The 26310-nt window shown below is 47.5% G+C and overlaps 1 protein-coding gene across 7 annotated transcripts in view; it reads right to left on the reverse strand.

Annotated features, from left to right (window-relative positions):
* The window catches only part of STRBP (spermatid perinuclear RNA binding protein), a 605440-nt gene that overhangs the window by 54830 nt on the left and 524300 nt on the right, over nucleotides 1–26310 (reverse strand). For all 7 annotated transcript variants that reach the window (XM_085612449.1, XM_085612470.1, XM_085612476.1 and 4 more), the window contains one exon: nucleotides 9422–9466. In XM_085612449.1, coding sequence (XP_085468575.1) covers nucleotides 9422–9466 — 45 coding nt within the window. The remainder of the gene's footprint in view (nucleotides 1–9421; nucleotides 9467–26310) is intronic.

Consider the following 26310-nt stretch of genomic DNA (forward strand, 5'->3'; position numbering starts at 1 on the left):
TAAATCTAAGGTTATGGCAGTAAACTACAAAAAGAAAAGGGAACATAATTGGCATATAAATGGAGAACGATTGGAAAACGTAACAACTTACAAATACTTGGGCATAATACTGGACTCGAAGATCACTTTTAAACCCCAGCTGGACTCCCTGCGAGGCAAGGGAATGGCAACCTCCCTTGCCCTAAAATCCTTAAAAACTAAACTCCCAGATCTGACCTTCTATCCACTTCTCCAAGTACTTCGCGCAAAACTGCAACCAACACTCACCTACGGGAGCGAACCCCTTCAAGGAAAAGACGCCACTCTTCTGGACACAATCATCTCAAACTCTTACAGGCTCATCTTTAACTTGCCAAAACAAGTCTCCTCAGCACAAATACGACTGGAATTTGGCATCGCGAAACAAACCTTAGAAAGACGGTGTGCATACGTCACTGCCTGGCACAAGATACGTAACGCCAACAATGATTCCCTAAATTCTAACATCTGGGATGAGACTCTTCAGCATCAAAAATCATCAGCGAGGAAGTATTTAATTGACTCTCTTGAAGTGCTGGGCCTATCCAACTTATGGGACATTCCAACAGACCATGTGACGTTTAAAAAAACAGCCAAAAAAGTAGTTAGACTCATCTCTAAAACTGAAGACAAGGAGGCCCTGACAAAAAAAGCACATGGTTGGGTAATCCTTAATGATTATGGTCCAATGCAACCACAGGCTTACCTCAATGTGGGCATGAACCTAAGAATGAAAGAGAAATTTTTAAAAATGCGTCTGGGCGTAATCCCGGTATATCCTCACCTACCGCCCTGGATAAGGAAAAATCTTGATCCACAATGCCGTCTGTGTAAAGCAGGAAAGGAAGACCTTGTCCACGCAGTGTGCATCTGCCCCAAACTGAAAGATCTGAGATGCAAATTCCTGCGAGACTCATTCAAAACCTATGGTATACGGACATGCAGACAGGCAGTCAAACTTTGCTTCAATCCCAGCAAAACAAAACTAAACTGTCAGGTCGTAAAATTCTTTGAACTGGCCGGAGTCAGATACATGAGAGCTTGAGGACTGTTGATTTTAACAATGCAACACTTTAATCTGAATCAACTTGGCAAACGCACAGGACAGAGAGAACTTTTAAATACCCTTTGGTTAATTCTCTTTGCAATTTTTAATTGTCCTTTTAAATGTTTTTTATTCGACTTGTAAAGATTTTAATTAATCATGTACAAATAAAATATTTACTTACTTACTTACTTTAGTGAACCGTAGACAATCTTACCATGGATGTTTATATAAGGCAAAGGAAGGACTTGGAACCACCAGATCAAATCCCCTCACGTCCTTTTAGAAGTTCAGTACCGTATGGGAAGCCAATGCTTTCACTGGGCGCAAAAAGGCATTTGATAGAGTAGACTGGTCATTCCTAGGGGAAATACTGGAGAAAAAAATGACTGTTTTCTGAAATGGGTGTTGGCGAGCTAAAAAATACCCTGTGGCTGTGAACAGAGTGAAAGAGCAGCTCTTACAGGAAGATTCTGGTCCAAAGAGGAGTGTAAGAGTAGTTTATGTTCTCTCCTGTGCTTTGTCTTATTGGGTGACCCCTGGCACAAAGAGCAGGACGTTATCAAACATGTGTTATAAAACTAGTGAGAGACACTTAAATTTACTATGGATGAACATAATATTTTGGTGAGCCTTCTCGCGTCACAGACAACGAAATGCCTACTGCTCCCTGTAGTTTGCATCAATCTTATAATTAATATGTCTCAATCAAAAACCATTAAATTTGGGTCTGCTGGTACTGGTCACCTAGCAATTGAATTCAGGAATTCTGGCACCCCATCTTATTCTGTGCAGATTCTGTTGTCGCAAGAAAACATTTTTATTGGAATTTTCATTATATATTGTTAAATATGTATGGCTTAGGTACTGCCAAGAATTAGCTACAAAGGTCTGTAGTCCAAAAGTATGGTAGTTTAGCGACGAACAAGTGTAGGTCAGGGGTCTCGCCTATGAAAGTACCTAGAAAGCCCAGAGTCGTACTGTTGCTACTTTTGCATGAATGTTGTGGTGACCTCTTCCATAGTGCCCTATTGGCTATTGGGGAATCTGAAATTGTTCCATATCTGAAAGAAGACATGCTCCATAAAACACATTAGGTGCTTTGTATAAATGCATGTAGTTCATCATCATGAATTTCTAAGGTTTCCTAATCTAATGGACCCTTATCAAGAAATCTACTCTGCTCAACTTTGATCTCAACCTCCCTTTTAGGTATGTGCGCAATCCTCAATCGTTCCATATTCCTTCCACAATATTGCGTTCAGGTTAAAATCGCCCTTGAGAAACAGTCAAGGATGAAGAAGTCCTTGGGGCGTGGTTTGCCGAACAGCGGAATTGCCGCTCGTTGAGTGTGCTCCGCGGGCTGGGTTCGTAATCCTATCATTATCCTGCCTTACAGCGTGCTCTTGGGCCTCGGAACGACACACCTTGCTGGGCGATGACTGATGAAGAACAATGATGCCATGCTTTGCTGCCCTGAATGCCCCGAGACGGCCTGCCGCCGCTGAGTCCGCCCCCTAGGCGAAGCCGTTGCTGAGGACCCGCTACTTGAGCCCGCGGCGGAGGTCTGTTTCAAAGGCCGCGTTCCGCTCTGGTGTCTACGCCCCGTTGCGCTGCTGTGGCGGATGCTGTTCCCGGAAGACGGAGATCTCTGTGGCCTACGGGGAGAGCTCGGCCCGCCGCCGCGGACGAGAAGAGGGAAAGGCCGACGCCCTCTCGAGAGCCGGCCTGCTGTGCGCCCGGAGCGGGTCGCGGGCGGCTCTTTACTTTGCATCCTGCTCACTCCCCCCCGCTGATTCCTACGGCGGCAACGTGGATGGTGTGCGGCGCGGAGGGGTGAGTCGCTGTGTTCTGCATTTTTGAACTGCCTGCTGTAGAGAGGGGCGCGCGGTGGCCCTGACGAGCACGTGTGGGGGGGGGGGGGGGGGGGGGTGGGGGGGGGTGCCACATATCATTAACGAGTGGACTGATGCCCCTGATGTGGGTGTCCTGAGGTGCGGCTGAGAGCCCTTGCTCACCACTGCGGGGAAGCAAGGAGATCCCCTACCCCCCCCCCCCCGAACCCCCCCCACCCTGACGCGGATCCCTGGAAGGTGTTGATGTAGACCTCCGTCACCTTGTGGACTTACCTGGAGCTTCCTGTGTTGCTTTGTTGCCTCGTCCCTCCTTGGCCCGCTGTGAGTTGCCGGATGGCATGGGTTGCTGACATTTGAGACCGGTGCCCTTGAGGCCTCCGCTGTTAATTGCCCTGGATGACTGGGGAAGGCTGCCCGATGTTGGTGACGGCGGCTGCTGGATACATGAGCGCACCTTAGAGCTGCAGCTGGTCGCAGAACTGCGGGGGGTACCTGCTGGTGGATGAAGACGCTTGTGCCGCTGGTCTGACCCCCCCGTGCCCCGCTGCTCCTGTTTTCTTGCACGGATCCGCTTTGCTATTCGCTCATTGCTTGAGCGCTAGCTGCCTGCGAGGGCGCGCTGCCCAGTGCCACTGCTGGGGTGAGCTGCTGGTCGGGCTGGATGAAGGTTGCGCACGACAGCGGCGCGGCCTTGCCTGCTAGTTGACGTGGGTGCGCTGGTAGAGTGGAGTGCTTGGATACCCTGTGCCGCCCCTTTCAAGTGGAGCATACTGAGCTGCCTGACTACCTCACCATGGGGAAGCCTGACGTGAAGCAGGCGATGATCACTTTCGATAAGCGATCCACACGCCAAACTGAGTCCCCCTCGGGTGCCCATTCAGCTGAACATCAGAACTCGCAGGTGGAGGATCGAGGGGAGGACCTCCGTACCCTTATGTTGGAAATGCGCTCAAGTTTACGCACCATTGATTCTAAGCTGGATAACCTGTCTGCGCAGCTGGACTCCGTCAAGACCCATGTGGCAGTGCATGAAACTCACCTGGACGTCGTGGAAAACTGCCAAACTGACTTCCATGAGTTTCAGGTGGAGACCAAAGATCAGTTGTTACATATGGACAAACTTTTGGGGGTAATTAGGGCCAAGAATGATGATTTAGAAGCGAGGTCGCGCAGGAACAACCTGCGCATTACGGGGATTCCGGAGACAACTGCTATGACCAGAATGGAGACCTTCGTCTCAGACCTGTTCGATCCCCATCTATCGCCTGCATTTGCGGTTGAAAGAGCGCACAGATCCTTGGGCCCTAAGCCTCCAGTGGGGGCGCCGCCTCGGCCGATTTTGGCCAAGCTTCTTAACTACCAGGATCGAGACACCATTCCACGTATGGCGAGGGAAAAGGGGCAGGTGACACATGGAGGTAACACCATCTCATTTTATCCGGACTTCACGCCGGCGGTGCAGGCGGCGAGGCGGGAGTTCCTGTCGGCCAAGCGCATCCTTCTACAGGCGCAAATTCCCTACTCTTTGCTTTACCCTGCCAAATTGAAAGTCTCCCACGACGGAACTGCGCACTACTTTACTGATGCGAAATCTGCCTTGAAGTTTGCAAAACATGTTGGTGGGAAGGCGGCTAGAGACTCACGTGGAGCAGGGGCGTCTGGTTCTGGCCGTCTCAGTGATAATGACTGATTTAACTGTTCTTGTCCCTCAGCATCTTCAGTCTTAGACCTAGAGGTGCCCATACGAGTGGTAATCTATGTACACCCTGAACTGGGCTCTAGTATACATAGCTCTTTGGCATTCAAGTAAATTGGGGTCGTTGGGATGGGCCTGTAATGCATGCTGCAGTACTCCCAGCCACCCTGTGCGAACGGGGAAAACTGCCGAAGCCACCACGACCCCATGGGGAGTTCCCAGTTTTCATATACACGATTGTTATGCCTTTGGCTGTTCTGGCGGGGGGGGGGGGGGTCTTCTACAACCTGATTGGGGGGTTGGAGTGGGTGGAGGGTAGGGGTTTTTATTTCTTTTAATGGCGGTAAGATTTCAGGACTCTGGGTCGCACTCACAGCCTATGTCATGGTGTTACTGTGTCCTGGTGTTTCCCACCGCAATAACTGGTTCCGCATTGTTGAACACACGATGTAGCCCTACATTTTTTAACGTGGAACATCAGAGGGTTGAATGATGACAGGAAAGCTAGACTTGTGCATGCCTACCTATCTAGACATAATATTGACATCTGCTTAGTGCAAGAGACACATTTAAATGTCGCAACATCGCAGAGGTTGCAACATAGCAGGTGGGGGCATGTGTATTCAGCTATTTATTCCAACTATGCTACAGGGGTGGCGGTGTTGGTGAGGAAGGGGTTGAACTGGCGGGAGGGCAGGGTGCACAAGGATCCCGAGGGACGGTTTGTTATACTACACGGGGTGTTAGGAGGGATCTCATTGGTATTGGTGGCCATCTATGGTCCAAACACTGATTCTCCTGAATTTTTTCAGGACATAATCCAGAACTGTCATGACTGGCTGCGACACCATACAGTGGGGCGGGGACTATAATGCAATCCTGAACGACGCTATGGATAGGAAGGGCGCGGCTCGCACGCTACACCCGACGGCTACTGCCGCTTTACAGAACATTGTTGCGGAGGGGTGGTTAGTGGATATTTGGCGTGACAGGCACCCCCTGGTGCGGGAGGGTACGTGTATATCCGACCACCATGGAGCCTGGTCCCGTTTGGACTATTGGCTGGTCTCTAGGGATGTGGCTGCATGGACTTTGGCGGTCTCCCACTTACCGCGTACATTATCTGATCATGCCCCTTGTTTACTGCGGCTATCCCTCCCCGGGTCACGTCCTCGGGCATTTAGTGGCGCCTACCACCACACACCCTGTTGGATTCCGCCTTTAAGGAAGAAATTAGGGCGGACATTGTTGACTATTTTGCTACCAATGTGGGCTCAGTTCAGACTGAAGCCTCTCTTTGGGAGGCATTCAAAGTGGTAATCAGGGGCCAATGCATTGCTCGCCAGGCGGGAGTGCTGAAGGCTCTCCGAGGCACGTTGATAGCCCTGGAGTCCCAAATCAGGCAGCTTGAGGAACAATATTACTCCACGAACGAACCTGGCATCACGAAAATTCTGAAAGATAAACTGCTGGAATTTGCGGAAGAAGCACAAAGAGGAGTGAAGTTTTTGGGGAAATATGCGGAGGCGCGCAGGTATGGGGAAGGCGATAGACCAGGACGCACATTAGCTGGGCTGCTTAGACCGTCTAGATCTGCCACGTTCATCCATGCTGTCCGGACCCCGGGGGGAACACTTATTCGAGGCCCAGACAAAGTCTTAACTGAGTTCTCGGTGTACTACACTAGCTTATATACTACAAAACAGGGTATACTTACTGAAGAGCTGCAGGAATTCTTAGAGTCCGTGGCCCTAGTTTGGTTCAATAATAATCATAGAGCGTATATGGACCTCCCGTATACAGTGGCAGATGTAGCACAAGTGATAAAAAGCTTGCCCCAGGGTAAGGCCCCGGGACCGGACGGGCTGACCACCGCCTTTTATAAAGCTTATGTTGACGAATTAGCACCCAGACTACTGGCGGCCTACGGGAGGCATTGGAGGGAGGGATATTGCCCCATCTATGAGGGAGGCAATTATTATTACTCTTCTTAAGCCCGGGAAGCCAGAGGAGGACTTGGATTCCTACCGGCCATTGTCCATGATAAATGTGGATGTCAAGATCCTGGCTAAGCTTGTTGCCAATCGCTTGCAGCCTCTGCTGCCAATGGTGGCCCTTCCTGACCAATCGGGATTCATCCCGGGGAGGTCCACTTCCCACAATTTGAGGACCGTTTTCTCAGTGCTGCCATATTTACACCCCGACGTGAGCGCTGCGGTTGTGTTCTTAGATGCCACTAAGGCGTTCAATACGCTTGAATGGCCGTATCTATTCGCGATTCTGGGTAGGATGGGATCTAACCCGCTGTTTATACAAAGCATACGGCTGCTGTATGCACTACCTAGCGCACGCATACAGGTAAATGGAGTGCTTTCTGATCCCTTTCCAATTTCGCGGGGTACGAGACAGGGATGCCCACTGTCCCCCTTGCTCTTCGCAATTGCGATGGAGCCGCTGGCGGCCCGCATCCGACAACCTCATACCGCAAGGGGCATTGGATTCAGCTCTAGAAGCTTGCTCATTTTACTCTATGCAGATGATGTTACTCTTTATATTATTAATCCAGAGGAGAATCTTAATCACCTCTTGAGGGAATTCATCCGTTTTGGGGGATTGTCTGGTGTTTTTATTAACTGGGCCAAATCGGTGGTTTTTCCATTGACGGACAGCACCCCACCCGTGACATCGGAATTCCCCGTTAAGTGGGAGGCGGATGAGGTTAAATATCTAGGGATCTGGATAAGTCGGGACACGCAGGAGGTGTGGAGATTAAACTATGGTTGAGCGGTTACATGGTTGGAAGATAAGGTCAACGTTTGGTCTAAACTGCCCCTTTCGCTTGCTGGCAGGATTGCTTTGGCCAAAATGGTAATATTACCCAAATTCCTGTACCTCTTTGTGAACATCCCGATCCCCCTCACTCGGCAGTTCTTCAAGACTCTGAGATCCTTGCTGATCTCTTTGGCGTGGGCAGGCAGACAAGCTAGAGCTTCCTGGGACCTGTTGACCCTCCCGCTGCGGCAGGGTGGTCTGGGCGCGCCGGACATGCAGTTATATGTGCTATGTGCGCAGGCACACTTTTTGCATTTCTGGGTACACCCCACCCCCTTTCAGCCGCACGTGGCGGTGGAGACGGCTGCGGTGGCCCCCATCCCGCTTAATGTGGCACTATATCAGAAAGCATGCCGCCCTCGGGGAGACATTGACTCTGCGGGTACGCTGTGTTGGGCGTGGGAGGAGCTGCGCAGGCGTGCACGTATACCGGTGCTGTTTGCTCCTTCGATTCCTTTGAGGCACAATCCAATGCTGCCTTGCATGCAGGACAGTGTTAGCAAATCGCAGGCTCTGGCAATGAACATCAACACCTTTGCTGATTTATATCCTGGGGACGAGTTCAGAACTCCCCCCGTGGCATCTGAGGGCAGGCCGGTGACATTTGCAGAGCTCTTTTTGTACCACAGGGTGCACGCAGCATGTCAGACCTTATGGGACAGCTTTCCAAGGACGCCACCGCAGTTACCTGCTTTGGAAAACTTTTGAAAACTCCATCCCCATGTAAACTCATTACGCGACTATATACACGCATGCAAGACACTGCCCCATTAGTAGTTCCCCCGTTACTCAATAACTGGAATGTAGATCTTGAGGCATCTCTGACGGATGCACAATGGAGTTTCTGTGTGGGCAGCTGACTGAACTATCCCCAACTACAAATTGAGGCTGATACATTTTAAGTATTTGCATCGGCTTTATAGAACACCAGTCAGCCTCTATCGCATGGGTTTACGTGACACTGACAACTGCTGGCGGTGCGGACGCAGTTCAGCTGCTTTTTTTCTATATAGCATGGGACTGCCCTAGGATTGCTAGTTATCGGGCGTTGGTTTTTGACTCCATAAATTCTATCCTGAATGTCTCGTTAGCCCCCTCCCCTGCTTTGGGACTCTTGGGATATGTTAAAGACACACCACCTAAACTGCGTAAGCTGCATGCCCTTTTGTTGTTGTTTGCAAAACGGCAGGTTGCGATTCACTGTGGCAGAAGACGGGTGCCTGACATTAGGAATTGGGTTCGAGACGTCACGTATGGGCACACACATTTGGGAGTGTTCTGGGAACTGATGCCAATGTCTTCAATACCCTGTGATATATGGGAGCCTTTTTTGGCATGGCTCCAAAGGCAGCAGGAGTCGACTGAAGGGGAGGCCACGACTGCGACACTGTCAGGTGCTGGTCCTGTTTCAGCAACGACAGATGGCCCCACACCTGAGGGATAGTCCTTGGGGACCAGATAGGGAGGACATTTCAGGGTTGGATTGTTTCTTTTTTTAACCTAACCGGGCTGTGAAATGAAGTTCATTCTTATTGCGGTCACATTTGGTCTTCTACGATATCATCTGGGTGAAGGTCGCATGTTGATTTCTATGATGGGGGTGGGCTGCTGGGACACTCGCTTCTGTTTGCTATGCATTTTTGTGCAATTGTATGCATTTTTGTGCAATTGTGATCCTCTTTCTGAGCTCCTATATGGATTTCTATGCCGGCTGGTTGTACTGTTTGGTAATTTTGTTGTTTTTGAAAATGTCAATAAAAATAAATAAAAAAATTAAAAAAAAGGATGAAGAAGTCCTTAGTGATCAGAAGAGGGGATTGAAGAAAGCATGTTTTTCTTGAATGACTCAAGGAGGGTCAAAGAAATGGTCTGTTAAAATAGAAGTATCGGGCTTTCCTCTACACTTCATAACATATAGGTTTAAAAATACCATCATCCAAGAATAAATAACATTTTGACTAATGCACTTCATACCAAAGGCTGGTGCTGCAGCGCTGTATCCATATGGTGCCCCATAACCTAGAAAAAGAAAAGAACAGTATGCTTTTGTTATAAGAAAACACATATAGCAAACGTCTGTGTAATTTTGACAAGCTAACCGAGGAAACAAGTTATTTATCTTTAACTGTAGTTCTCCAGTATTGGCATCTTTCATAGAGTTACATGCCTGAATCATTACCCACTGTCTAAGTGGGAGCCCCACAGTATAATTAGAAAGCAGTACAGTTCAATACATAGCCTATAATAGCTAGAAAAGATTCACTTCATTAACTCAACCACATCATTTATTAAGAACCAAACTTTAGCCAATCAGGCAACATCCCTCTAGAAGAGAAGGAGGGTGGGAGCACACTGCTTCACATCCCAGCACTCAACTCGCCCCAATGCATCATGGTAAATGCAGTGCATAATAACACTTTACTTCGTTAGTTGTATTTCATTGTTTACCCTTGTTGGTGCAGCCTGTGCTGTGTAGCTCTAGACAAGTGTTTCTGGATTTATTCCTTCATCATTAGAGACCCACAACTCATTTCGGGGGTGCTGGAAATGCTGCCCAAAGTCCTCTCTGGTCTCTGTGCCACGTACTGGGTGCAGATGCATGAACATAAGCTTGTCAGCTCAGCAGCTCAAGGGAATGTAGGTGATTGGGCCATAATCTCAAATTTTTGGATCTAAACTGGTTGGTGGGATAGAGAGGGTGCAACCGGCACCATCAATTTGTCACTGTTTTCTACCAGTGTCCCTTCTTTAAGAAGTTTGCTTCCTTCTATCAGCTTGTTACAAGCTGCTGTTGGTGGTTGTCTAAATTGTTATTAAGGACATGAAGGTCGATACTGCTGTTGAAAGTGCTGATATCTATATGACTGATATACCTCTCTATATGAAAATAACCGTCTTCGAAAAAGAAATTCTCATCTGCAAAGTACCTAAAGATTTTGCATCATCTGTGCCTGCATTAAACGCCTGTACAGCATTGTTCACACGCTTGCCAAACACTGCTTCCCCATCATATGGCATGTCCAAGAATCTAATCTGGAATTCTAGTCGGAAATATGCGGCTTTCAAACATCCTTGCTTTCAGAGACCAGCAGTTCCCGCAAGCTGGCGAAAACCTGTTGATGCGATATCCACGGCACAGTATCATTTCTGAGGAAGTTCTTTCCCCTTCTTGTAGGATCTTTTCTGCTTCTCCTCTTCCATCTTTGGGCAAGGGATCTATGTATGCAGCGATGTCTGACCATATTTGCCTGTCATATCGGCCAAGAATAGCTAATGAATTGGTGGCTCAAACAGTAGTTGCAGCCAAAGCAGAAAATCGTTTCCCTAGGTCATTCAAGCACCGGCCTTCTCTATGAGGGGATGTTGAAAATGGTGTGGACAGATTCTTAGAGTGACGTTGAGCTGTTTGTCTTACTACAGAATCTGGCTTTGGATGACCAATCATGCATGCCGGTGAGTTTTCTGGTGCTTTAAATTTTTTATCTAGTCTAGATAAAAACGCTGAGACTGCAAATGGGTTCTTATTTTAACATCTTTCTCCCAAATAAAATCTACAATAGGGATTGCCTTGACTGAATTTTTAGCAGGATTCCTAAGTTGTATGTAATAAACAATCGGATTGTTTGATAGTCAGTGGTAATTGAAACCTCTTCGCAGCTCTTTTCATCAAATTATGTAATCCTCCGATGCCATTCGGTAGAGAATCCGCCAGTTGTGGTGCCGGCGGAGATGGTGCTGGAATTAGGTAATCATCCTATTCACTGGATGTAGATTGATTTTCAGGGATTTCCCCTTCTCTACCCTCATTCAAGGGTACTCTCTCCTGTAGGTGACACTGAAATGTTTAAAGTTGGTGTTCTTTAGGTATGCACAGAGTGAGGCTTTGTACTTGAGTGGATTGTGGTATTCTCACTGGCTGTGATGGAGATGCAGCCTTTGTAGGCCTGGAACCTCCTGTACTAAACCTGCAACATACCTTGGAGGTTGTTTACTAAAGTTATTGGCACCTGAAACACGCCCTCTTAAAGCTGATGGTGACCATAATGTTGGCATTAGTCTATATAGTGAGGAGGTTTCTCTATATATTGCTGTGGTCCTGAATTTATAGTGTTCATCTTTATCTTCCGCCTGATATTTAACATTCAGTTCGGAAGGATTATGTGCCATTCCCAATCGTCCATCGTCGACTGAATCCTCCTAATCTAGTTAAGTGGGTTAGGGGGAGAGGAGCAACTTTACTTAAGGAGGTATGTTCAGGCTTTAAAGTGTCAGATTGTATTCTTTCTCTTGTCGACAGTGTTATCGACAATCCAACTGTAATCCATATTGTCAGCTAAATCCTGTTTCCCATCGCCGACGGCATCATTGATGGTTTCGTCATCGACAGTGCTAATGTCGAAGGTGTCCTTGTCGGCGACGTAGTTATCGTCATCAGTGTGGATGTCCTTGTTTTCAGTGTCGATGCGGACATTGGTGTTGATGTCGATGACGTTATTGTTAACAATTTTGAGGTTGATGTGCCAGTTACCACTAAGACGGATTTTTGTGTTGACGCACTGAGGAGGCCTTCTTTCATTGTAATGCCATTCTAGGTGAGAGAGTAGTAGGCTTATTTTATCCAAGGAGATCTCCTTTTTTGTATTTGTGAGAGTGCTCTCCTAATATTCAATGCTCTCTTGGAAAATCATGATAGGTGTTTTTTTATGCCTTTTTTGGTCAGAAATTGAAGCCTCTTTAGCTTTCAGTTTTTGGAGCCACATTAAATTCCTCCTCTCTCTATCCTTCAGTGCCTTAGAAGAAAAGGTACATCCTTTTTGCAATCGTTTACCTTGTGCGAAGGATATAGACAATAAATGCACTCCTTATGTGGGTCTTCTGAAAAGTCCTTTCTTTGTTGATTCTGACAGCAATCAGATCTAGGCAGGTGCAGGGGGGAACTGGTTTTTATGATGAATAAACTTCTATAAAAGAGAAAACTGGTAAGAAACTGTTCAGAGCTAAGGGAGACTCCCATCACACAAAGTGCAGTTGGAAATGTGATGGAGTGAAGCCTGAGCCTCTGTAGGGAGTTGTAGGAAGCTGGCTCTATATATACTATAACAAAGTAAGGTTTAATGTGCACAGAGTTCAGGGAGTCCCCAGAGGCACAGCTCTCTTTGTGGTAGAGTTGGCGAGCAGTTAGGCTTATCCAGAGGGTGTGTTGAGCATTTATTGCATTCACTCTATCACAACTGATGGCACACACTCAGAGACAGAATCCAGACTAATTAGGTAAATATAAAAAAGGTATACCCATGTTTTATTTTTAGAACCTAGCAAGACTGCACAGGTGAGTGAATTATACTCTCAAATGCAAAACTTTTCAAGGAAATGCAGTTGTGGTTGAATTTGCAATCGTCACAGATTTGGACTGGGTTAAAAACAGTTTTAATTACACAATAATTACTTTTGGAATACTTCGGGATTACATAGACTACTTGGTGGTATGCCTAGATACCACACCAGGTATCTCACAATACAAGGTAAGACAGACTTTTGAAGGTTTGCTGTTTAGTTACTTTTTCTTTCATTCAAAAGTTCAACTCGGCAGTACATTTTAAGGAACAAAATTCTTAATATTGGCTCCTATGGGAGAAAAAGGATAAACGGTTCTCAGGTAAACAACTTACAAGTAGGAGTTTTGGGGGTTAGGACCAAGGTTCCCCAAGGTCTAGGTAGGCATTCAAATTGCACCACCAGCAGCACTGGGGCAGCCAAGTGCAGAGTGAATGGGCCCAACGTCAGCCAATGCGGCTAAGGGGGCCTTCGGTCAGGGGCTGCTTTGCAGGCCACTCAGGTGTGGAAGCAAACTCCTGGGTTAATGTCAGCACTGCAGGGGCCAACAATCAGCACAGGAGCTTCACCACCAGCAGCACAGGGGCGGCCGTGTGCAGTGTGCTAAGGAAACATCTGAGACCCTGGAGATTCTAATGGTGACTTTCAGTTCGGCAAAAATGCTTCAGAACTGAGGCAGGGAGACTTCCTGAAGACAACCACCAGCTGGAGAGGAGAGGTGGGTTCTTATGGGATGCCTGGACACCATTGGTTGGGCCACCCAGGACCGGCGGGCGGCGGAGTCTTGCATCATTGGGTTTTTCTTATCAGCTCCGGTGTTGGGGCATCTGGTGCAGAGTGGTGAAAAATTGCAGAGCCACCTGGATCCAGATTTTGTGGGCGAGTCTTTGTTGAGCAAATCTGGTACTCATGCTGTCTCCCATGAGATGACATATTAGATGAGTTCAGGGAAGGTCCTCCGGGCTCTGGGGAGGCTGCTGGACAAGTTGGGGTTCTCGCTGTAGGCAGGTTAAAGTAGGGACAGGCCGGTAGGGTTGGTCCCAAAGCAGTAGGTGTCCGCTTCTTCCTGGGTCAGTACGGCTCTTCGGTCCTTCTTTCTTCCCCGAATTAGAGGAGACAAGGTTCAGGGCAAACACTAAATACTGAATTTCGGGGCATTATAAGGTGTGTGCAGTTAGGGACCAATGGGTCCCTTCCTTGGGGTGGATACTATGCTACCCTCCACTGGGAGGGGGCATGAGCCTCTTCCTAATTGGCCGAGTCCCCTCATCTCCAAGATAGAGTGGACTGAAATGTGCACTTCACCTTGCCTCCCGCACCTGAGGGGTGGGGTTGACAAAGATGGGCACACCTATCCTCCTAGCTCGGTTTTCCCACTGATTATCCCATCCAGGGGGGGGGGGGGGGGGGGGGGGAGAAAGTGGGGGGGAGAGCAAAACTGGTGGGAGCCAACTGCTGAAGGCAGCAAAAGGCAGGGACAGCTAACCAAAGGCCGCAGGCCTTTGAAGCTTACCCTCTTGTGGACCCAGCCCATCCTGGGGGAGGATGCATGACACCTCTGCCCAGGATGGACTTTGTTTCTGGACCCAGAGAGCGGAGGCTCTCTATCTAGGGGTCCAAAAATCTGTCTGATGGTGGCAAGTGCCTGGCAGCTATTCAGAGCCCACACCAGGACTGGTCTTTTTTTAGGGGGAATCTCTAAGATGCCCTGTGTGGGCATTTTAAATCCCACACTAGCATCAGTGTAGGTTTACTGTGCTGAGACGTTTGCTACCAAACTTCCCAGGTTTTAGTAAAGTCATTATTGAGCTGTGGCGTTCGTAATGACCAACTCCCAGACCATATACTCTTTAGGGCTTAACTACACTTACAATGACTGAGAATGGACTTAAGACACTGAACCCTCACCATGGGGGATAGTGTACCCTGCTAGAAGAGTAACTTACCAAGGCCCCAGACAGTGGGTTGCAGGCATGTGTGCCATGCCGACTCTTCACTTCTCTCTGCACCAAAACACGCAGCCTGCAAAGGCAGTGTGTGGGTGTTAAGGTACAGGCCCTCTAAGGGTGGCATAATAGGGGCTGCAGTCCTTAGAGGCCTTCCCTGGACACAGCGCCCTTGGTACCCATGGTACCTTTTACAAGGGCCTTACCTGTGGCCAGAGATGTGCCAATTGTGGGTACAAAGGTACAGCTTTGGGAAAGAACACAGGCCCTGGGAACCGGATTGGTAGGGACCCAGGGCACACCAAGTCTAAGTGCATCATGTGGGGAGTAAACATGCAAATATTGACACATTCCTATAGGAGTGTTCTAGAGGGTGCTGTTGCCCGATTGGCTGAGGCTTGTTTTGTGGATAAGTTAATGAAGTAAATGTTTTCTAGCTTTTATAGGCTATGTATTGAACACTACTGCTTTGTAATTATGCAGAGGGACTCCCACTTCGACGATGGAGAATGATTCAAGTATGTGAATCTATGAAAGATACAATTCTAGAGAAATTACAATTTCAAGCTTAGATTCTACGAAACCAAACTGCTTTACATAGAATCCCTGGGAAGAAAATATAGCCCTTTCCATCAAACAATGTCAAATCCCTTTTCAGGGATCTCCTTTAATGATCTATGACCAATAAATCACCCTCGTCTTGGCTCCCACGTTCTGGTTTTATGAGTAGAAAGGGCAGGGAAAGTGTGCTGATGAGATGTTAAGAGAGGTGTGCTTCTTATTTGCATAGAGGACACGTTTTGTAGCAGGACTGCCTCATTAATATGCCACCATGTTCAGGCATATGTCTGTATTTTCTTCCTACCCTATAGCAGCCTGATAGGGATTACTCAATGCCACGAACTGATAACACAAGAGTTACCCATCTTAGAATGAAGGAGTGGGGAAATCAAACCAATAAATACTTCTCGCAATACATCCAATGAACATATTCAATTCTTAAAAGAAAAATCAGGGTTATGATAAAAACCAACAGTATTTGACAAAATCAATATAACCCGATAACAATTAGTATATTTATTTAAACTCTCACACATCACATATCAGTTGATTTTTTCTTTTTTAAGAATCTAAAATACAATACAGTACATTAGTATCCCTCCTATATCTAACACAATCATATCAAATGATTTACGATTCTGTTGCAGCACACTGATGCATGACATTAAATATCGGGACCGCCATCTGGCCATACCTGTGGCCACCTAGGGCGTTACATTCAACACAAAAAAGGTGATGGGAGAATGCTTGCAGTAAGTCTAACCACCGGCAACTGCTGGGGGTAGCATTCGGACCCATCGTTCTTTTGCCCAGATCAGAGTGCAACGCCCTAAGTGGTCAAGGTTATGCCCAGACACTGTGCCCCTGAAACCAAGCTACACCCAACTGGGAAGCCCCAATAAGGGCAACATCAGTCTTGGGTTGCTTTTGTTCTGGTTCAAAGAGGACTCGGATTGGTAGTTCGGGCTGGACTGTTTCTTTTGGATGAGGGTCAAGACTGATTTGAATATGAATGGGTTTAATCTGAGGTGGTATGGTGGGCAAAAGAATAATTGTTTGGAATGCTATCCCAGTGGTTAGACTTATTGCAAGTGTCTTACAAATACCTTTTGTTGGTTTCATCCTATTCCATACTAGTCTCCTTTCACTGACATGTCCCATGCCTGCTTGTTACCTGGATCTTTCATTGTGTTTGCCCATAATCCTTGCTCCTGTCCTTCCTTTTTAACTATTGCATCACTTCCTCCTTGCCCATCTATTTCTCCTTCATTTTTCATTCACCCTGGTCATTTACTTCACATTAAACCATACTACCACCAAGTGTGTAGAGGTCGAGGGAACAAGAGTGAGCGTGGTCCATCGCAGTATGTACCCTACTTAACCACAATCCAAATCACAATGTACATATGTGACAAGAATATATAAATTAGAAGGTCTCACTAAAGGTATTGCCTACGTTATGGGTACTTTGATATTTGTGTTGTCTTTGAGAGGTCAGGAACCAAGAATTTCAATAAATCGTAAGGCAAGACCTTACATACCACTTCGGATGTCATGTTTCATCATCGGCCCACCACATTACCCAGACATGTTTCTAGTGACGAATGGGCTGCTTGAGTTTAAAGGGAGTGGTTTTTTTTTCTGGGCAAAAAGGATGGGATCCAGAGTGTAGATTTTAAAAATCTTAGGCTCCTCCTATAAATTAAAATTGAGACAACACAACATAAAACATGCAAAACAAGAAATGGTCTCTCTACTTGTCACATACATATTGCTGTTGGTGTGCCATTGCAAAACCTCACACCTGGGAGAAAACCACTACAAAATACAGCCAACCAGTGTGTATAGGTATAAGACGTAGGTTATGTCAACAAGTCTGACATCTGAGGTCTTGCCTTACAATGTTTGGTAATTCTTGGGTCCTGACCTCTCTGAGACAATATAGACACCCAGGTTCCCATTACATATGTAATACCTTAGACGGGAGCACCTAATTTATATATAACTGTCGCGTATGCTCATTGTGATTTGCATCTTTCTTCTCACGCTTTTGTCTGCCAACTATTTCAACTATTTCTCCAGACTGTCTTCTTCTTAGCACTCTGTCCTGTGACAAAAAAGTCATAGGCATAGCTCTGGTCTTCATGTAGGAAAACTGCTACATAGATCTTTCGCATTTCAGTGTGGCAGTAGCAGTAGAAACTCAACACAAATGGAACAATTGGATGAAACGCACGTTTGTGTTATCCTTATCAGGTGTGTGCTCTTTGACTGCAGAAAATGCATTTTTCTACCTTAATGCAGGCACATCCTGGGCTCATCTAGGTTCTCAATGCACTGTATCGAGTAAGGATTAGTTACTTACCTGAAATCCTAGTTCTCATCCAGGGGTATACTCATCATAGTCATAATCTGTGAATAATCCTCGCCCACGTGCGGGATCCCGGAGCATATAGAAAATAGATATATATATCTATTTATATATTTTTTCGGATCCTTTTGCAGCAGTTCGATTGAGGGCTGCCACCAACTAGCGGGGGGGGGGGGGGGGGGGGGGGGGGAAACCGTTGCAGCGGAAGCAACCGGACTTCCGTGAATCAATATCACAAATCTTCCTGTACCTCCTGGCGGCGAACAAGAAAAACAACGTCCCACGCGAAAGCTCGTCAATCACAGGTGATTTATTTGCTCATTACATTCGCTTGTCGTTCCTCACTTATTTGCTCATTACATTCGTGAGGAACGACAAGCGAATGTAATGTAATATATATTTATATATATATATACATATGTGAAAACATATACATGCTGCCTAAAATGTTTCCAACATGGCAAAAATGCCGCAATTACATAGGTTTGCAATGTAAGAAAAATATCCTCGTAACCCATAAGGAAAAGAGGACATGCACTAAAAAGTTGTCATACAACAATCCTTTATTGCCCTAAGAAAAACTTGTAATTGCAGGCAGTTGCCTGTAGGCTGCATAGCAGAGCAGTAATGAAACAAAGAAACTGACACCTTGCCTTTAAGGCTTCCAAAGGTCAGGTCACCCTGCCTTTAAGACCTGCCAGGAGACCCTCTGCTCCCATCATGCACCACAGGTGACAGTTAGGTCAGTTCCTTTTGACGGTGCATTGTGTAGAAACACCTGAGTAGAGGAAGCAATTAATACAGAACCACTCCAGAAATGCTCGTCCGGGGAGGAGGGAGGGTCGTTTATGACTATGATGAGTATACACCTGGATGAGAACTAGGATTACAGGTAGGTAACTAATCCTCATCCAGGGGATGCTCATCAATAGTCATAATCTGTGAATAGAGTAGCAAGCCCATACCCACTACCTCGCGGACGAGCAACAGAGTATACAGAACAAGAAAAAACATTACATTCAAATTGCAATCATGCACACAAATTACTCAAAGAGGCCTGCCCAACCTGGGCATCGGCCTGTGCACCAGAAGCTAGTCAGTAATGGCGTGTGAAGGTATGCACATTACAGATTTCAGACATAGGAACATTGCTAAGGAGAGCTGTGGTAGAAGCTTTCCCTCTGGTAGAGTGTGCTTTAGGTTTGCCTTGTAAAGTCTTGTTAGCTAATTGGTAGGATAAAGCTATACAAGAGACAATCCATTGAGAAATGGATCTTTTAGATGCAGATAGACCGTTGTTAGTGGAACCGTAGTTGATAAAGAGCTGGTCAGATTTCCTAAGTGTGTGAGCTTTGGCAAGGTAAAACTTCAATACTCTCCGGAGATCTAAAGAGTGTAAAGATCTCTCAGGGGGAGTAAAAGGTTTAGGAAAGAAGGTGGGAAGAGTAATAACCCGATTGATGGGAAAATCCGAGACCACCTTAGGAAGGAAGCTTGGATGTGTACGTAATACCACCCTATTGGCATGGAACACAGTATAAGGCTCCTTACAGCAGAGCGCCTGAATCTTGCTCACCCTGCGGGCTGATGTGATGGCTACTAAAAAAGCAACCTTCCAGGTCAAATGCTGCAAAGATGCTTTATGAATCGGCTCGAAAGGAGCACCTATCAGTTTAGTACGAACAATGTTAAGTTCCCAAGGTGGAGAAGGAGATCTCACTGGGGGATAAACCTTCCTGAATCCCTCCAGAAAGTCCTTGACCACTGGCATTTGAAAGAATGACCCCTGGTTCGGAGACTTCCTGTATGCCGTAATCGCAGCCAGGTGAACCCTGATGGAGGAATATTGTAGGCCGGACTTAGCCATGTATAACAAGTAAGGAAGGATCACTTGCTCCTGACCCTTGATCGGATCATAAGCGTTGTCTTTACACCACAGGTAAAATCTCTTCCACTTGAAAGCATAAGATTTCCTGGTGGAGGGCCTCTTTGCTTCCTTGAGAATACTCATACAGTCCGCCGAGAGGTCTAAGTGCCCGTACTGGATGACCTCAGGAGCCATGCTGTCAAACGCAGGGACGAGAGGTTGGGATGAAATACTCTCCCTTCGTTCTTGGTCAGCAGGTCCGGGCGGCAGGGCAGCCTCCAGTGTGGGGGGCCTCGGACAGTTGTAGAAGATCCGGATACCACCACTGGCGCGGCCACTTCGGAGCTATCAGGATCATTCTGGTGTTGGTCCTGTAAAATTTCTGTATGACCGCCGGGATCAGAGGGAGCGGTGGAAAAGCGTACAGCAATGTCTGCGACCATTTGATCAAAAGTGCATTCCCCCGTGATCCTTATTGTGGGAACCTGGACGCGAAGATGGGGCATTTTGTATTTGCTGCGTCTGCGAACAGGTCGATGTCTGGCACTCCCCAATGCTGAAAAATGTCCTGAGCGACTTTGCGCACCTAATCGTGCGCTTCTACGAAGTCTCTGCTGAGAGCATCTGCTTGCACGTTCAAGGTCCCTGGAAGGTGGACAGCCACGATCGTGAGACTCCTCGCCACATTCTGACCCTGTTGTGGAGGCGATAATTCTTTTTACCTGTCCGTTTCCCTGGGTGCTGTCTCGAGGCCACCGTCTGTCTCCCTCCCGCTGCCGCCATCCTAAACGCGGCCGCTGTGCGGAGGGGGACTACCCTTCCCAGGATCCTCAGCAAGCAGACGGGAAGCGGAACCTGAACCCGCCCACTGTACTTTCGCGCCTGGAGGCGCTCAAAAGTATCGTGTGCCACTGGCAGAGCGGGCGACATTCTGACCCTGTTGTGGAGGCGATAATTCTTTTTACCTGTCCGTTTCCCTGGGTGCTGTCTCGAGGCCACCGTCTGTCTCCCTCCCGCTGCCGCCATCCTAAACGCGGCCGCTGTGCGGAGGGGGACTACCCTCTCCAGGATCCTCAGCAAGCGGACGGGAAGCGGAACCTGAACCCGCCCTTTGTACTTTCGCGCCTGGAGGCGCTCAAAAGCATCGTGAGCCACCGCCTCGCGGGTCCGCGCGCGGGCAGCGCCGGGCTAAGCCCGGGCAAAGGGCGGGCTGTCTGTGGCCGTCAGGGGCAGGAGGAGGCAGGGCTGGGCCACATCTCTTACTACCCGCCTCGGATACACCTGGATACATCTTCCGAGGACGGTACTTAGCCATAGACACGGGACTAGGGTCTCCGAGACTGTCACACCCCACGTCACAGCTCAGGTTTTATTAACTGCTGTTTTATCACTGACCTCCACAGTTGCCTTAGCATTGCATTTAATCTGCCTTACATTCTGGGTTCGAGGTGTTCATAAGAGGTAGTGGTGTGGAAACGTGGTTTACTGGGACCGTTCCCCCTCTCCTTTTCCTATTATATTAATAGCTGGGCAGATTATTATATTGAGATCATGGTTAAGACCAAGAACTCCCAGACCAGGGTGGAGGGAGGGGTAAAGGGTACCCTTGACGCCTTTATTGTAAGAGCGGAGTCCCTGCTAGCTCATGAAATTTTACTGACGGAGCAGCGCCTCTCTCTGGACTCTTTAATAGCCAAGAAACGGTCCTCTTTGGGCAATATAGCCCTTAGCGCCACGCCGGGGGGGAAGGGCCCTGTCATCCGAAGCTTGCCAAGCCCCCCTAAACCCCCCTGACCCCGCTGTAGCCTTATTGACGGCAGACTGTAGACCACAAGGGGCCCCAGAATTAGCAAGCCCGTCTGTAACAGTCATTTCCCCTATACATACGCTGACGCAAACGGCCGGCTTGACTGATATTCAGTTAGGGACACACACAAACACCGTGATAGGAGAAGCTGAAAGGGGGGCATTCAGCGCCCTTCCAATAGCACCAGACACTGAATTTATACAGACGCCTATCAGGGAAGTGGTAACTAGATCCAAAAGATCACAATTGCAGACAGGGCCTTCAGTTAAAGGCGGGACGCACCTTCCTACCACCACAAGCAGGCCTAGTCGTAGAGGACCAACAAAGTCCACTAAAGCAACCATTAAGAACCCCGAGTGCTCAGAATGCCCAACCTGTAAAACAGTTAATGGGTCGGCAGGGCTGCATGAAATCATCACAGCACTGGGGGGAAAAATGGAACAGCTCTTAGTCCAACATCTAGGCCCAGTTCTGACCGCAATTTCAAATTTGGAAGGCAAACTAAGGTGGTTGGCAGACCCGGTTTCTGGAAAGCCACCCGGGAGCAATCTACAGAGGAGGGAAGAGGGAGGAGGGAGAGAAGATGATCTACAAACGGTTGACAGTGGTAAAACGGTCACCATTAATATCGACCCCGAGCCCAGAAATCATAGGGAGGCTGTCTCAGAACGAACAAACACTGGTAACGGGAATCCCGGACGAAAGGCCCAGGGCTACATGCGGGCCCTCCTTGACCCTAAGGTCGCTCCCCGGGGACCAAAGGAGACTGTAGACTTGCTCAATAACAGCAACAATAATGTCTGCGCTCAGAACACTCCAGGTCTTCCGACATTAGATTTACCCCCCGCATCCAGCCCTTACACGATAGCGCTAGTAGGCGTACCAGGTCTTAATATAGACAATGAAGAAACGACCTGTACTTTGATTAATAAGACCTTACACTGGGTGCGTAACAATACACATGGGACAAGGCTCCAGCATAGGCACATTCTAATGGCCAGGAGGGTGGCTTGGATTGGGAACAGCGAGAAAAGATTTACAGGTGACTGTGTCATTGTTAACTTCAAACACCCTGAGATGGTAAGAGATCTGCTTGACAATCGACACACGGATGGGGGCTTTGGGTCCTGTATAAGGATGCTACCCCTGCACTTTTTTTACAGGAATAGTGCACCAGAGATTGGGCAGAGATGGCTGGGGCCGTGGGATGTCAAAAAAAGGAGGGAGGTGGTCCCTGCATACGACACTAATAGATTCGCTCAGCTCTCTTGTTTCTCTGCACTGGACGAACAGGACTGACTGACGAAAATAGGGAGTAGGGAGCCTGAGATGGTAAATGACATTCCTTGTAAAATTGTAGATACTAATATCCCAGAGGTCCCAGACTCAGATTCAGTAGTTGTCCCCTTAGTAGGGCAGGGGATGGAAATGGAAGCCAGGCCAACATTGCCAACTGGTCCTGAAACTTGCCCTCTCCCAAGAAAGATGACCAGAATGACTAGGGGTTTAGATCCAAACCTTAAGGACCTGAGGATTATCTCCTGGAATATTGCAGGGCTTGCAGGCAAGATTCAAAACACTGAATGGTTAGCTTTCATAAAAAAATTCCAAGTCATTTGCTTACAGGAAACATGGAAAATAACAAAACCGTCCCATTCCTAGAAGGATACAAAATGTTTTTTGTGCCGGCCCGGAAATCCAGTATGGGCCGTGCCAAGGGTGGACTAATAATGTATGCAGAATTGACGCTGCAAGGGAAGTGGCAAGATCTGGGGTGGGATTCTGGCTGCCTCCAGGGCGTAAAATACTCACTGATGGGCTTGAAGCTCATTTTTATAAATTTTTATAATGCGGGACAATCTTTGACAAACCTGGTGGAGCTAGAGGAGAGACTGGCCAACCTACAGGATTCAGGGGATGCAGGATCCCAGCTAATCCTTATGGGTGACTTTAATTGCCACCAGTGCCCATATTTGAAATGGGAAGGTGGCATTTGGGATGATTGTCCTTCTACTAAGGGTTGGCATCCGGAGCATACCAGAGAGGGTTTGGCACTGAGCGCAGTCCTGAGTGAGTTTGCCCTAACTCAGAAGATGGACATGATTGATCGTGGGAAGTCTAATGATATTGCCCCCTCCTTTAAGGGAAGGGGGTGTCATTCAATAATTGACTATATTTTCATTTCCACCGTCTTAACAACTAGGGTAGGCCACTTTAGGATAGTGCCCAGTGCGTTTAGTGACCATAATCCCCTGGTTATGTCACTGGAGGACATTATTCCCTGCACTAAAATGGATAGAAGGACCACTACGGGTGAATTTAAGGCAAAGGACCAGGGAAGAAGAATTAGATGGGATAACATTGATGGGGAAGAACTCCATGAAGTACTCCTTGCCAATGCCGAGAATCACTTGTGGAGGTGTTTAGATCTTACTGTTGAGGGGACGGACTTGATTGCAGCGTTTGTGGGTACTGCCCAGCACATAGATACCCTCTTAAGGAGTAAACCAAAGTCCCAGGTAGATCTCTGCCCTAGATGGTTCGACAAGAGCTGTTCTAGAGCCCACAGGGACTTAAAGTTGGCACTATTAACAGTCCCAAGGGATAAAGGAAAGATTTCTGACTGTAGGGCCCGATATAAAAAGGCCATTAAGTTGCGAAAAGCTTCTCTACAAATAGAGGCCTGGGAATCCCTGAGAGAGGCCGCGGAGCTTCACGATATGACCAGTTTTTGGAGGATCATAAATGCCCCATGCTTCCAACCCCCAAATAAGCTTCAGTTGGTTTCTCATATCCTGCCAGACGAATGGGCGGCGCACTTCAGAGGCTTATATAATCGCGGCGAGCCTGTGGAGCAGCCAATGCTAGTCGCAGGATCTCCCAGCGGTGATTGGGCACTCTTTACGGTTTATGAGGTCAAATTGGGGATAGAGGGTTTGGTTTCGAGGAAGGCACCGGGGCCAGATGGGATACCCCCTGATCTCTTTAAAAGTCAGGTAGACCTCTGGGCCCCGATACTGACCAGGGTGTTTAACACAGCCATTGAAGCAGGTATGCCCAGATCCTGGTCTACGGCCACTATTGTGCCAATATTTAAAAAGGGCAATAGAAACGACCCACAGTACTATCGCCCAATTTCCCTTATAGACGTTACGGCGAAAATTCTGGGGAGAGTCGTTTTAAACCGTCTAATGGTTTGGGCCGATGAGAATAACATCATTACGGACGTGCAGTACTGGTTCAGAAATGGGCGTTCTACAACTGATCAATGCCTCAACCTGTATCATCTGGTAGCAAAGTACACTGGGGCCAGGGAAGGCACAGTTTACTTGGCATTTATGGATCTCTCAGCAGCATTCGACTGCGTAAACAGAAGAAAGCTGTGAGAGATCCTGGATGCTTTGGGCGTTGACCCAGGTCTGATCCACATTTTACGAACACTTCATCTAAACACCACGGCACGGGTCAGATTTAGCGAGAAGGAGAGAGGACTTTCGGTGTCGTGGAGGGGTGAGACAAGGATGTATTCTTGCCCCTTTTTTGTTCACGCTCTATATCAATGGGCTTGACAAGGCGCTTGGAGATCTGGAGGCCGATTGTCCCTGCATTGGGAGGAGAAGCATACCGGTCCTCCTTTATGCAGATGACGCGGTACTCCTGGCGCGCACAGGAAGGAGCTTGCAGACCCTTATAAGCGGTTTTGTACGCTTTATGGCAGATTTAGACTTAGTTCCCAACCTTTCAAAGTCTTATGTCATGGAAGCGGGTAAAACGCCTCTAAAGAACTGCACTTTCTCCATAGGTACCCACAAACTGGAGAAGGTAAAACATTTTTAATTATTTGGGGATCACGTTTGATAAGGACCTCACCTTCAAATCCCTTGTAAGGCACAAATGCAGTCAATACCCTAGTGCTGTAGGGTCAATTATGAACTACGCAAGCAGACTTGGCCGCTGGTCGCCTAATGAAATAGTAAAGCTATATAGGTCGGTTTGCTGTGCTCAGACACTGTACGGGAGCGAGGTGTGGGGTTTTATAGACATGCAAAAAATCCAAACAGAAGAAAATAAGTTCTTAAGGAGACTCCTGCAAGTGCCCCAATGTATCCCCTCCTATATTGTTCATGAGGAACTGGGCATCCCCCACCTCAGTGACCGAGTACAGCTCAACCCGATAATTTGTTGGGTCAAAATTTGGACAAATCCTGAGGCATTGCGAAGCAGACAAATCCTGGAGGATTGCATGAGGGGGGAAAAGGGGTTGCAAATACCCTGGCTTAAATACGTAAGAGACGTACTAAATAGATTGGGCCATGTACATTTTTTTAATAATCCATCCATATTAGTTAAAAGGGACAAGGGTCTTATAAAGGCAGATTTTCTGCGATATACAGTCAGGGCCAGAGAGGACAGAGAAGGGCGGAAAAGTAGTGTCAGCCAATATCAGCTTACAAAAACCTCTTTGGGGATGGAATTCTACCTGTCTAATATATATAATAGACAGGATAGATTCCTGATGACCAGATTTAGGCTAAATCTCTTGCACCACATCCTGTCAGTCCCAGCTGGATTTGTAAGCGATGTTAGGACAAAAGGGTGTTGCGGCTGCGATCTAAGATCTCCGCAAGATACCCTTCATTTCGTCCTACTCTGCCCCTTTAATGCATTCCCAAGGTCCCGGTTCTTAAAAACTGTCCTAAGACGAGCCAAAATCAGACAGGCCAAAGTGGCCCTTTTATTTCTTAAACTGTCCACCGACCCTTTTGTTTTATTTAGCACTGTGCACTTTCTGCGACTGGCAGTCAAATTAAGAATCACTAGAGGAGAGGGCCAATGAAGTAGGTTGGGTTAATTGTGTAGGACCTATTGGCCGCTTTAAGACCCACTCTGTATTATCCAATGTATGAAAGTCGCACACAAAGGTTTACAATAATTGATTGTCCCGTTTTTATTCTATTAACCTGTATGTATAACGGG

Source organism: Triturus cristatus, chromosome 1_2 (genome assembly GCF_964204655.1).
Source record: "Triturus cristatus chromosome 1_2, aTriCri1.1, whole genome shotgun sequence".
Lineage (NCBI taxonomy): Eukaryota > Metazoa > Chordata > Amphibia > Caudata > Salamandridae > Triturus > Triturus cristatus.